This window comes from Sinocyclocheilus grahami, unplaced genomic scaffold, assembly GCF_001515645.1.
Source record: "Sinocyclocheilus grahami isolate Dianchi unplaced genomic scaffold, SAMN03320097.WGS_v1.1 scaffold616.1, whole genome shotgun sequence".
Lineage (NCBI taxonomy): Eukaryota > Metazoa > Chordata > Actinopteri > Cypriniformes > Cyprinidae > Sinocyclocheilus > Sinocyclocheilus grahami.
In genome coordinates, this window is record NW_015505795.1 from 476,982 (window position 1) to 491,011 (window position 14,030).

The 14,030-nt window shown below is 38.5% G+C and overlaps 1 protein-coding gene across 1 annotated transcript; it reads left to right on the forward strand.

The window, feature by feature from the left end:
- The first annotated feature begins 10,247 nt into the window (after nt 1-10,247).
- On the forward strand, nt 10,248-13,411 carry LOC107557731 (interferon regulatory factor 2-binding protein 2-A-like). Its single transcript, XM_016241254.1, has 3 exons — nt 10,248-10,792; nt 10,917-11,307; nt 12,298-13,411. Exons 1-3 carry the CDS (start codon nt 10,439-10,441, stop codon nt 12,996-12,998), a joined length of 1,446 nt encoding a protein of 481 aa, XP_016096740.1. The 5' UTR covers nt 10,248-10,438; the 3' UTR covers nt 12,999-13,411.
- Nucleotides 13,412-14,030: the final 619 nt, after the last annotated feature.

The following is a 14,030-nucleotide window of genomic DNA, read 5'->3' on the forward strand; positions in this document are numbered from 1 at the left end:
AATATATCTGTTGTTTTAGTTTATTTCTAAACTAACAAACATCTCTTTATGTAATGTATAAGCCATTTATTTTGTCCTACTTATTTATTTAAGTTCTGTCAAATTGATTAATTGCGATAAATTGCATCCAGAATAAAAGTTTGTGTTTACATGACGTGTGTGTGTAGTGTATATGTATATGTATATGTAAATACACAGGCATACAGTTGTAGTGCATGTTATTGTTTATTTAGTACTGACCTGAATAAGATATTTCACATAAAAGATGTTTATAAAATAATAGTTGAATTTATAAAAATGACCCCGTTCAAAAGTTTACATTTTATTGATTCTTAATACTGTGTCGTTACCTGAGTGATCCACACCTGTGTTTTTTGTTTTGTTTAGTGATAGTTGTTCATTTGTCCTGAACAGTTAAACTGCCTACTGTTCTTCAGAAAAATCCTTCAGCTCCCACAAAATCTTTGGTTTTCCAGCATTTATGTGTATTTGAACTCTTTCTAACAATGATTGTATGATTTTGAGATCCATCTTTTCACACCGTGAACAACTGAGGGACTCATATGCAACTATTACAGAAGGTTCAAGAGCTCACTGATGCTCCAGAAGGAAAAACCATGCATTAAGAATTTGAATTTGAAGATCAGGGTAAATATAACTTATTTTGTCTTCTGGGAAACATGTAACTATCTTCTGTAGCCTCCGAAAGGCAGTACTAAATGAAAAAATATGATATTTAGGCAAAATAATAAAAATGTACTCATCTTCATTCTGCTCAAAAGTTTTCAAACCCTTGGGGATTGGACCTATGACGTTGGCGTTGCAAGCTCCATGCTTTACTGTTTGAGCTACAGGAACATCTAATGCAATAATATTCATGTACTTTTAATTGCTCTGAAGTGGCTGTGTGAATTTCAGTGTATGTTCCAGTAGCGTCGATGTTGTTGTCTCTCATCATTCTCTTCTCTGTCAGTGTCTTCCTGCACATTTCACCCACGTTGCAGTTTAACAGCTTCCTCGTGATGAGAGCTGCAGGGTTGTTATGGTGGTTGGGACATTTTACTATTGTATACTCAGATGCTATTGTTTGTGCTTCCTTACATCCACACACACACCACTCACTCATAAACAATTCACTTTATCAATTACCTCTCCCATGGAGATCAAGATAAGCCACCGTTCTACACAAAAGTGCATGTGGGTCGCATGAATAATGGATATGCAGCTTGAACTCCCGCTGAACTCCAGCTTTGTCAAGTGGAGATCTACAGCAAACTTGCACACCCATTATACATCTCCTGCACTGTGCTGATGTGGCCGTTCATTCATCCGATCTGTGTGTCTGTCACTGCTCTGGGTGCGGCCGATCGGCTGACACACTCAAACAAGTTACACTTTGCTCAACCCGTGGCCTCTGTGGTCGTGTACGTCTAATGAGGTTAGATAAACCATCTACAGTGACCTGAGACATGGGAGAAAGGTGACTGGGGTTAATGTGCTGCAGGTTTACGTCTTCTTCGTTACTTCGACCTGTGAAACCAGTTTTTAGATATATAATATTTACAAAAAAATAATGTTTAAGTTAATAAATACTAATAAGAATATGTAAAAATAAATAAAAAACTTTAAATATAATTCATTTCTGATGTATTCACGTATAAAGGTAAAAATGAATAAATAATAAACGACGATTATTTAATTTATATACATTTATTTATTTATTTATTAATGTTTAAATATTATTGATATCTCATTATATATAATATATTGTTTGTCTTGTGTTTTTTATTTCATTTTATTGAGGGAACCAAATCAAGCCATACAGAATATCATAGAAATGAACTCTTAATAAGAATCATGCGAATCAAATGTTTGTTATACACTGAACTTTGCTTTGTTGTTATCCAAAGCTTTGTTAGCGATCATGTGAGCTAGTATGGAGTCACAAAGCGACACTGACAGTGTAAAGTTGACAGTCTGACAGGAAGTACATTAGACATTGAACTGTTGCTGTTGCCTTTACCTTGATGCAAGCGAGTCCGTGTTAAGTGTATAGAACAAAGTGCCTCGGGTTTGATGCCACGAGTCCAGATCAGCACAGACTCAGCACAGTCTGCCGTCACTGATGATGATGATGTTTGCTGCCAAAGGACGAGGCACTTCCAACAATGTTTAACATACATAAGTTTAAATAAATTAATTATAATTATGTATATGTTGAAGCCTGTAAGATTTTTTGTAAAGAAGTCTCTTCTGCTCACCAAGGCTGCATTTATTTGATCGAAAATATGGCAAAATTGTGAAATATTATTACGATTTCAAATAGCTATTTTCTATTTGAATATATTGTAAAGTTTAATTTATTCCTGTGATGCGCAGCTGTATTTTCAGCATCATTCCTCCAGTCTTCAGTGTCACATGATCTTCAGAAATCATTCTAAGATGCTGATTTGCTGCTCGAGACACATTTCTGATGATTATCAATGTTGAAGACAGTTGTGCTGCTTCATATTTTTTTTTTTTTTGTGGAAACTGTGATACATTTTATTTTTCAGGATTATTTGATGAATAGACTCATATTTGACTATTTGACAAGGCAAAGGTCAAGTAACTAGAAACATTCGTCCATATCTTACTCCACATCTTAAAAATTAAAACGCAGTATAATATGCACTGGTACTGTGGCAGCATGCGGTTATGTTTAATGTTTTATCGGTAGCAGTAGGTTGATTATTGCAGCACATGCAAACAGATAGCTGTGAGCAATCTGATCATGATTACACTGTTTTTGTGATGTCAAATCTCAATAACAAGATCATATTTTAGCCACAATGCATGTCAAGTAGATCAAAACTTATTATTGCACACGCTCTCTTTAATTAAATACAACTTTAAGTATTTAAATGGCTACTTAATAAAGAATGGTTTAAAGAATATGCACTGAAGTGGACCGAGCAGAAGTGTATGTTGAATCATTTTTGTCTTTTATGACTAGTTCCACAATGTTTCAGAAAGCACTAGAATATTCCAAAAACGTATCTTTTAAAATATCTTTTAAAAATGATCTGTACTAGTGTTTCATAATTAATGATAGAAGTTCTAAAATGTACCTGACCTAAATATTTACCAAAATATTGATACATGAAAATAAACAGTACAATAATAATTAGCACCACAGAATTATAGAAGAAACCATAAAAAATGTAAGTGAAACAAATCTTTGTTATGAAAACATTTCTGAATCTTCTCTGAACATTCAAAATGTCTTGTTTTAAATAATTTTGGTTATGCAAATGTTAAGTAAACATTCCATTTTATGAATTATGAAAACGTTATTTCTGAACGTTCTTTGAACATTCAAAACATGCTGTTTTAAAAACATATGTAGTCGTTATGGGAACATTCCATTTAATAATTTTCAAACATTAAGGGAAATGTTACTTTTGAATGTTCAATGAACGTTCTGAAACAAAGTTACATTTAAAAAACATAAGATGAACATCCAAATTTTCGGAACAAGTTTCGGAAAAACTTTCCATCAGCAGTGTATAAATGTTTTTGTGCTAAAGTTTTGAGAACATGTACCCTATTAGCTAGTAAGTCTTTTCAACTTATTCTAGCCAAGCCCCGCCCACTAGACTCTCTGATTGGTGGATGTTCTTCAGGATAAGCTACATCATAACTTTATGCAAGGATTGATAAGTGCTCAGTAACAATTATTGAAAGTGTTTACAATTCTTCAATGTTATTCTGATAACCATTAAATATAAGCTACATTTTAAAACACAGATAGTGCCAAAAAAGTTTATGTGAGATTTTTAATTATCAGGTTTTGTACATGGCTACATGCTCAGTGAAAATCAGCAAATATGCAAAATGTAGGTGTGACTTTCACTGTTGGCATGACCTGACATGTTGTCGAGTTAATAGGCTGAGTAATTAGTAACGTCTGGAAAGTATGAGCTGAAACTAAAAAGAGCCCTGATATTGTTACGACATTTATTATGGTGAGTGCACATTACAAAATGTCCCTGAAATGTAATGGGCAAAACTGGTTTCTAGTGATTCACTCGCTGAAAGCAGGCTTGTTCCATTAATGCATGTGAAACCAAAAGTGTGAAAAGAGACGACACCACACACACTGCTGTAGATGTCATCACACACACCTGCCAACTCAGCCCCAGTGATGTTACATGTGTAGGTTTGAGTCATGTTACATACAACTTTGTGATTAGATCTCATTTACTTATAAATCTGACAAAAATGTTTTATTTATTTGTGTGTTTTTGTTTCTTGATTTTATTTATTAATTTATTTTTATTTATTTGTTATTAATTTTTAAACATTTTTTAAATTTTTTTTCTATTCATTCATTTTACTTGTTTTAATTATTTATGTATTTATTTATTGTACTTTGTATTTATTTATTATTTGTTTTCTATTTAATAATTTTTATTTGTTTATTTATTTTACACTTTATTATAATGTTTTTATTGTATTATTTGTTTTCTATTCATTCATTTGACTTGTTTTAATTATTTATGTATTTATTGTACTTTGTATTTATTTATTTTATTATTTGTTTTCTATTTAATAATTTTTATTTGTTTGAATTTTTGTTTATTTATTTATTTTACATTTGTATTATTATTATTGTTGTATTATTTGTTTGCTGTTCATTCATTTTGTTATAATTTTTTTGTTTGATTGTTGATTTATTTATTTTTTAGTAATTAATGAATGTTTATTTATTTATTTATAAATAAAAACAAGAGCCTCGACTGGTCAAATTACACATGAATCTGACTGGATTCATTTTAAATAGCATTTGATTTTATTTGGTTTAACAGCTAACCACTGAAATCTTGGCCTTAGCTAAGCTGATTATTCAGAGACCTTATTTTGGCTGCACAAGACGTGTATTTCCTGTACAAGTCAGTCAACCTCAATTATAACATTTAAATGTGAGTTTTTCGGAGGGTATGTCATGCTGCATGTGCAAATGACAGGGGATTTTGACAGGAAACCACATCTCTTCTCATCTGGCAGTGACAGCATGCTTTTCATGAGCTACAGCAAAGACAACATGAGAGCGTCTGTTTTGCCAGAGCTGTTTTAAGAAGAAAACCTTTCAGTTTTCATTTTAATCTCCATTATTGATCAAAGTTGAGGTTAGTGATGTGATCAAAGAGTTGATTTCAAATGTATCAAGAGCTGTGCTGTTACTTTGTAACCAGACTTCGGAATGTTTGCTTGGAACATTCTAAACAGCTCCTTAGCAACACCCTAGCAACTGTTTAAAAATGGTTTAGTGTTCTATTTTTATTTTGCATCAATTTCCCAGACTAGACTGGCCTTTTCTACTTCATCATGCTTTTTTTAACAAATTTTTTATAACTGTTGCACATGTGGCACATCTGGCGCTCTGCCTGAATCATTACTTACTTTTTATGTTCGGCTCGCCGTCGCCATGGAAACTGCTGCATGTTTGGCAGCGAGCCTTTGAAGGAGAGCGAGAGCGGCCGCGCACAGCAGAGAGGATTGCGAGCTCTCAGGAATTGGCCTACATCCAGTGTAATCATGGCGGGGAGCTGAAATGAGGCTTTTGGCAGCACACCAGGATTCAGAGAACAAAGATGTGAGCCACTAATGTTGGCTGCAGAGCCTGCTTGGCATCCTTTACCATTTCCCAGCAGCCCCTGCCACGGCTGCCTGCCAAGCCGCCCTCCCTCCCCTCCTCCCTCCCCTGCTGGGACTGCAAAGTGGATCTGAATAAAGAAAGAGAGTTGTTTTTCTCCAGCTCCTCTGCTCCAATGACATCACCTCTGCAGCCTCCAGCCCCCAGATTCCAGACGCCCAGCACATTTCTTCTGCTCCTCTTTCTCAGGCCCTCCATTTTGACTAAATTCCTCCATTTTATAATTGCTCAACCTCCTCGATGTCACCAAATATTTGCTGTTTGCACCGACAAAGTGAGAACGCTCCAACGAGTATTTTTTGACAGTATGTAATGTACACAGTTCATAACAACGAGATGAATATATGCCTGTTTTGAGAATATACAGAATTTATTAGTAATTTGTCAAATTACTCTCTCTCTCCATATATGTGTGTGTGTGTGTGTGTGTGTGTGTGTGTGTGTGTATGTATGTATATATACTTACATATGCACATACATATAAACACACACACACACACACACATATATATATATATATATATATGGAGAACTGGCAGGGTGTTTTGAGTCATTGTCCTGATCCAATATGAAGCGCTTTCTGATGAGTCTGGTGTCATTTTCTTGAATATTGGTAGCCAAGATGGTTTTGTACCCTTCCAAATTCATTCTGCTGCTGCCATCATACATTCAGTCATCATTAAAGTTGAGAGGGCCTGTTCCAGAGAAAAGCTATGCATGCCCATGCCATCACACCACCTCCACCATGCTTTACAGATGAGGCTGTATGCTGAGGATCATTTACAGCTCCCTTTTTTCTCCACACTTTTGCTTTCCCATCACTTAGATAAAGGTTAATCTTTGTCTCACCTGTCCATAAACACTCTGTTCCAAAACTCTACTGGTTTGCAAACTCTAATCTTGCCTTTCTATGTTTGGTGCTTGTCAGTAGGGCTGTCAAAATGGCTGAAAAACTAAATTTGAATTTTGTACTTAATATTCGAATTATATTCAAATTTAAAAGGCATAATTTCAGTTAGTGGGGAAAAAGCTTTTGGCTTCTCTCCTGAGGCCACAAGAGGGCGCATCGAACAAAATATTATGCACATTTCTTCAAAGCATAATAAAATAACACGACTATCTTTGAAAAAAGTGCATAATGTTTAAAATAATGTTTATAAACAGTATATAATTAAAGTTGCTTAAACAATTAGAAACAAAACAGAATCATGCATGTATGTATAGTTTAATACAAAGGACCAAAACCAATCACAAAGAGTACTTTCTTCATTTAAAAACTTGAGATGTAGTGGGATGGGGAAAAACTACCATAAAGTCTTGAGTCATGTTTTAAAAAGTTGAACTTACATTCATTTTACATGGCTTTTCAAACATGCGGCTCTTTTGTGTGAGACACGAGTGCAGTGGTGATAGACGTCCCTCTAGAAAATGTGATAAATATGCGTTCTGAGTGAACGGTTTGGTTTCGGTTTTGACCTAAACAACATCAACTCTGCGTTGATGTTCTCTTTTTCCCGCAGTATTTTGAATGAACAACATAGCAGCACCGCATCTAGTGGCTTCAACTGGATAGGCTAACAAAAGCATTAAAATGCAATGTGACACATCCTCATCGCATCTCGTGCACCACTGATAAGGCTGCCTGATGCACACCTAAAATTCGAAATGCAACGTTTTTGCATTCGAATGTGGATTTTTATTTTAAATTTGACGAATATTCCAAATTCGAATATTTTTTTTGACAGCCCTACTTGTCAGAGGTTTGCATCTTGCTGTAGCTTCTGTAATTCTGTGTCAAAGTCTCCTGCGGACAGTAGATTGTCAGAGCATCACCTCAGCTTTCTGGAGGTTGTTGGTGATTTTACAGACATGTATTTTTGGGTTCATTTTCACAGCTTTTATGATTTGCATGTTATCAACTGCTGTTGTTTTTCTCAGCCAAGCAGGTCGTTGTTGGTTGCTGATGTCGCCATTGGTTTCCAAACTCTTGATTTCTCCATGCCCATTGTTTTTGCTATGACTCAGAATGCAGAAGCAATGGATATAACTGATACGGAAATACAGAGTTCTGGCATGAAACTCTAGATGGCGCAGTCCGATAGGTCTAACTCAATCTGACCTAATGACATCATTATCACATGGCACATCTGATTGGTTCTCTCCTGTATCGGTAGCCAATGAGCTCGTGCTCAACATTCAAATATATGAATAGTGCTTGCCGTAGCAGTTACAGCTTGCATCAGAAACCCTCCACCTTCCCCAGCTCCACCTGTATAGATCTGCTACGAGGTGATTCATGTATGCTATATGGGGGTTATTTGGGTTATTTCATGTATGTTATATTTGCAGCAGCAATATTTCTTACATGCTCACAGCAGCATGTTGCGGATGTATTGGCAGTAGCAAGTCTCTCTGTACTTGCTCTGCCGCTACCAACAGCGTAGCAGATCTATTCCACAAAGATCAAATACATTAACATTGTCATGAACATTACCATGCCAATCCCTCCGAGAGTTTTCATGACAGAAATATATATATGTATATGCCGAGTTACAGCAAAACTGCTTGCCATTTGCCCCAAAATACTATTTATATTCTAAAAGTATATAAATATATAAACAAATTGTGACAAATTGCTTAAGTTCCTCTATTGTAAGTCACTTTAAGTTGAAAAACATTCACATTTACTGTACATTATGCATTTAGCAGATACTTTTGTGCAAATTGGCATTACAAACGTGAACAAAAGTCAAATGCTGAAATGTAAATGTACACAATAGAATAGTGGGGTAGTATGTAAATAATTAAGGCTATTTCTGGCTTTTTGCAAGTGCATATATTCTTCTTCCTTCTTTCTGTATTTAAGTGTATATATTAAATTAAATGGTTTATGTAACCGACTGCATGAAATGACTGTAGACGGGTCAGTAATCACAAAACTGAGGTTGCACAACAGACTCGTAACTCGCGACGAAAACATTCTCAGTTGAATTGGTGAGCTGGAGAGAAAAAATAGCAACACAGTAAACAGGATGTTGCCTGTCAGTGGGGCTATCCTGGTGAGCAAGGGTTGCCATGGTTACCATTTCCTGAGAAATTTACAGCCAATCAAAAGGAGGAAAGGAGATTTTACAGACTGCCTGCATGTGCTAGAAACGCAGGGTAGAGTGACATTGTGTCAGCGGGTTCACTCGACACACAAAAGCACAACACACGTTTTATAGTTGAGACTAATGTTGTTTTATGCCGTCTGCGTCTCTGTAAATGCGTCTGGGTTCATTTCCGAGACCTAAAATTATCATTTTGTAAACACAAACAGTGGTTTTGATCATGTTTACAAGCTTTAAAATGAGAAGCATTTTATAAGCTTTGCATTTGTGACTTGTATAACAATAAAACGAGAACAAAAATGTCAAGTTTGTGTGGTATAAGTGAAAGTGTGAATGTTTTATTTCATGAGTATGACATATATGACTAAGAACGGCAAAATGTAAGATGATTTTGATGAATTTTGAATGATGTTAGTGATTCTGTACACTGTTTACAACCTGAATGTAGGGGGATCTCCAGAAAAGGGGAACACCAGACATATTTTATTGCTATTTTAATGCATGAGTGAACCCAGACTGATCTTAGATCACCTCATTTTAGTCTACATCAGCCAGCCTCTGAATATCCAATAATCATAATAATTAAAATATTAATTTTTTAATATTTAAGTAATTCTAAAATATTAGTAGTATTAAGAATGTGCATGTCCATGATTCGTTTGTGATTTGATGCATACGAAAAAAATATTTTATAGAGCAATTTCTTGCTGATTACAAGAAATGGTATATCCACTGCAAACAAGATTTCATTAACATCCACTTTCTCATGCCTGTATTCCCTCATATTTCCATGTTTCCGTGTTCATGGGAACCAAATTCGATCGAAAAAGCTCGTAAGAATTTGACTGATTTGCATATACAGAGTCTAAACACAACTTTCGACTTTGAATCGTTTCCAACGCCGTCGCAGCTCTCGATTCAAGTAGAGTTAAATAAAGGAAACGGGTGGCGAGAGCAGTGTTGCCAGGTCCGCTGTTTCCCCGAGGAATTGGGCTACTTTAACACTGTTGAAGCGAGCCCAATAACGAGATGTTTAGCCTCTGCAGTGCGAATTTTACATGGAGAACCTCGCCTAAAACCGCGATTTTACCGGTTTTTTTTTTTTTACCCTGATGCAAAGGTGGTATATTACAAAGTGTAGTGTTATACATGCACATACATTTGTAATTAAAATATTAACTTATATTAAAATTATTAATATAAATTAAAACATCGTGATTTACGATGCTGACTACCGTTAAACAAGGTAAACAATCACACAGTCTTGTTAAAAGGGTCCTCTGGGCTAGTTTTAAGTAGCAATTAGGCGAGCTTTGTTGTGAGCACCTGGCAACCCTGGCCGAGAGAGCGCCGTCAGCGCGCATGCGCAGGAGGGGGAGTTCTATCGAAGAATCAAGTAAATAGAATGGGAGCGTCAGTGACGTCACTGCTCCACATTGAGCTCCGGTCTGGACGCGGTAGTGAGAGAGAGAGAGAGAGAGAGAGAGAGAGAGAGAGAGAGAGAGCCTCGTAGTAAAGCTCACACTACTATGAAGTTCTGTTTCTAACTCAATTATTACACGAGAGGAGCGTAGCTCGTTTCCCCGCAGGATTGTGCTGTACTTCGGAGGGTTCTCCACCTAAAAGAGCGATGTCGTCCGCGGCGGTTGCTGCTTCGAGGAGGCAGTCGTGTTATTTATGCGACTTGCCCCGCATGCCGTGGGCTATGATCTGGGATTTTACCGAGCCCGTTTGCAGGGGATGCGTGAACTACGAAGGGGCAGACAGGATCGAGTTTGTCATTGAAACCGCGAGGCAGCTCAAAAGAGCGCATGGATTTCAGGACGGCAGACCGGCGGCGAAACCGATATCGGGGAAAGACATCCAGGCGTTGAATCACGCGTCTGGAGACCCGGGCTCCCGCCCGCCGCAGCCCCTGGACCGCTACCCGCTGTCCTCGGAGCGTGCGCCCAGACTGGGACCGGAATACCAGTCTGTGCGGCAGGCGAACGGCATCCCGGTCCCGAACGGATTCTCAAAACCGGACGACCCTCCGGAGCTCAACCGGCAGAGTCCAAACCCGCGCAGGACTAGCGAGACTGGGACCGGAATACCAGTCTGTGCGGCAGGCGAACGGCATCCCGGTCCCGAACGGATTCTCAAAACCGGACGATCCTCCGGAGCTCAACCGGCAGAGTCCAAACCCGCGCAGGACCAATTTAGTGCCTCTGGTGAACGGCAGCATGGCTCACGCGATCAACGGCAGACCCGGTCTCAGCCCCGCAGATCTAAACAAGCGGCCAGCCTCGGTCTCCAGCACGGAGCACGACAAGGACAAACACAGACCGGACAGCATGACCCCGGAGATCAGCGACAGCCACAAAACTCGCGCAGACGACTGGATCAAGAACAAAACGTCCCGGGATTTAATGGTGCTCAACGCGTACGACAGCAGATTTAAGAAGGAGCACATGCAGCAGAGAGTCATGTACGAAGCCAACGCTCCTGCGTCCAAATCAGGTACGATTTTTGGTGTGTTTTCAGTGTAGTTGTAAATGGATGGACAGATATATATGCATATTAATTTTGTATTGTTAGACATTATATGTGACCATGCCTGCACCACAAAACCAGTCATAAGGGTCCATTTTTTTTAATTTGAGATTTATACATCATTTGAAATCTGCATAAATGAGCCTTCCATGGATGTGTGGTTTGTTAGGATAGGACAATATTTGGTTGAGATGCAACTATTTGAAAATCTGAATTCTGAGGTTGCAAAAACTATATATATATATATATTGAGAAAAATCATCTTTAAAGTTGTCCAAATGAAGTTCTAAGCAATGCATATTACTAATCAAAAATTAAGTTTTGACATTTACGGTAGGAAATTTACAAAATATCTTCATGGAACATGATCTCTACTTAATATCCTAATGATTTTTGGCATAAAAGAAAAATCAATAATTTCAACTCATAATTTGGCTATTGCCAATAATTTGGCTATTGCTATATATATATATATATATATATGTATATATATATATATATTAACTGAAACTGGCAAATGTATCTATCCATCTATCTGTCTGTCTATCTATTATTTACATATATATATGTAAATAATAGATAGATAGATGCATGCAATACAATACAATGCTACTGTAGTCTCATAAATGGCCTGCTTTGAATGAGAGCACTATGGCATGAGTCAGCTGCAAGGAAATTTCCGCTGATCAAAGCTCAACGTGTATTTGCATGTGGTGCATTTGCAGTCAGCCTCATTGTTACGTCTGGCACTACAATGCATCACTGCGTCTGCCACATTGTCATCATTGCATAAAGACGCTTTGTGCGCTGTAATTAGAATTAACTGCTGGTTTTGTCTGGCCAGAGGAGAATGACACACTATTTCCCTGTTTAATACTGTAAAGCAGCTTTGACACAATTTGCATTGTAAAAAGGTGACTTGACTTGTAATTCATGCATGCTCGTGCTTTTTTGCAGATCGAGGCAAACATCCCAAGAATCTGAAGAGAAAAGCCTCGCCGGAGCCGGATGGGGAGGGCGTCACTGCCGCCAAGATTAACGGAGACGGACAGCAGTGGCTCCCGGCGGGAGACGGATTGAAAATGCCCCCGGTGCCGCCGCCAAGCTTTTCCTGCCAGTCCTCCACGATATCCCCTCACCCTCGCACCACCCCGCCGGAGGCCTCCACCCAGAACGGAAGTTCGCCCATTGCGGCGCTCATTCTGGCTGCGGACAACGCTGGCGGAAACAGCTCGCCCAAGGATGCCAACCAGGTGCACTCGACCACACGCAGAAACAGCAGCAGCCCGCTTTCTCCCAACCAGCGGCGGCTGGCGCAGGGCACCGTGACGCCTCACGTTCCGGGCATGGATCTGGTGCATCCGCAGAGCATCCCAGACTCCTCGGTTCCCAGCAGCATCCCGCTGTGCTGCACGCTTTGCCACGAGAGGCTGGAGGACACACACTTTGTGCAGTGCCCTTCGGTGGGGTCTCACAAGTTCTGCTTCCCGTGCTCCCGGGAGAGCATCAAACAGCAGGGCGCGACCGGAGAAGTGTACTGTCCGAGCGGCGAGAAATGCCCCCTGGTGGGCTCCAACGTACCGTGGGCTTTCATGCAAGGTGAAATAGCCACCATTCTGGCAGGAGACGTCAAAGTAAAAAAAGAGAGAGACACTTGATTGTGCTTTTTTTTAAAAATTTTTTTTTTTATATTCTGGTCTATATAAATATATAAATATGAATATCCCATGCATACCATCCAGACAGAAACTAACGGACTTGTATATAATGGACATGAGGGACAAGCATACTTGGTAAACATTGCTGTACATTTTTTTTGATTTTTGAATACATTGTGTTTCTATATTTTTTGAAGATAAAAGGTATGTACTCATTATAACGGACTACGTTCTTCTTTGTCGATGTTTAACGATTTCTTGATGTACTTTTAGGTATGGTGGCAGTCCCTGTTAAACGTAGAATGTGACTAATGCAACTCTACGAGCACTTGGCAAACATTGGAAAACGCTTCTAGCTGTACTTGTATGCACTTGTTTAAAATTGCCAAATACATTTTCTGATCTTGTATTAACGTAGAGTCTCTGCTTGCTTCTTCTGAGGATCTGAGCGCTGGAGCGGTTGCTTTCGCTGGCTGGGCGCCAGTTTCTCAAATGTTTTTCATTTGTGAAGTTCAACGGGGTCACACTTTACGTTACAGGGTTTGTGTTACGGTGCATTTAGTAAACGCTGTAGCCTAGTTAATATATAATTATTATTTTCCGGAGTAGCTTGTTAAAGCAATGACGTGTAATATGAGCACTGCCGTGTAAATCATTACCGTAACCAGTTATCTGAGTCGTGTTTGGGTCGTTAGGTAGAAGGGCTTTGTGTATTGTGTGCTGCAGGAAATTGCCTCGTCAGACATGGGTGGAGCTGGGTGAAACGACTTGCATGTGTTGACTAATGCTGAAAAACCCTACCATCTGTTTCGTCATCTCAGCTACTCCAAGACTTTTTGACTTGAGCATTTAAACCCGTTTTTAGAAGTATACTTAATATTAAAACTCAGGCAAAATATTTCACAACAAAATGCATCTGAATTGTTGCTCATTATCAATGCTAGGTTGTTATATAACAGTGCATTGTTTTGGAAAGCACGAGTATGCATCTTTCCACACATGCGCAGGGCCTCAAGAGAGACGTGATGATTA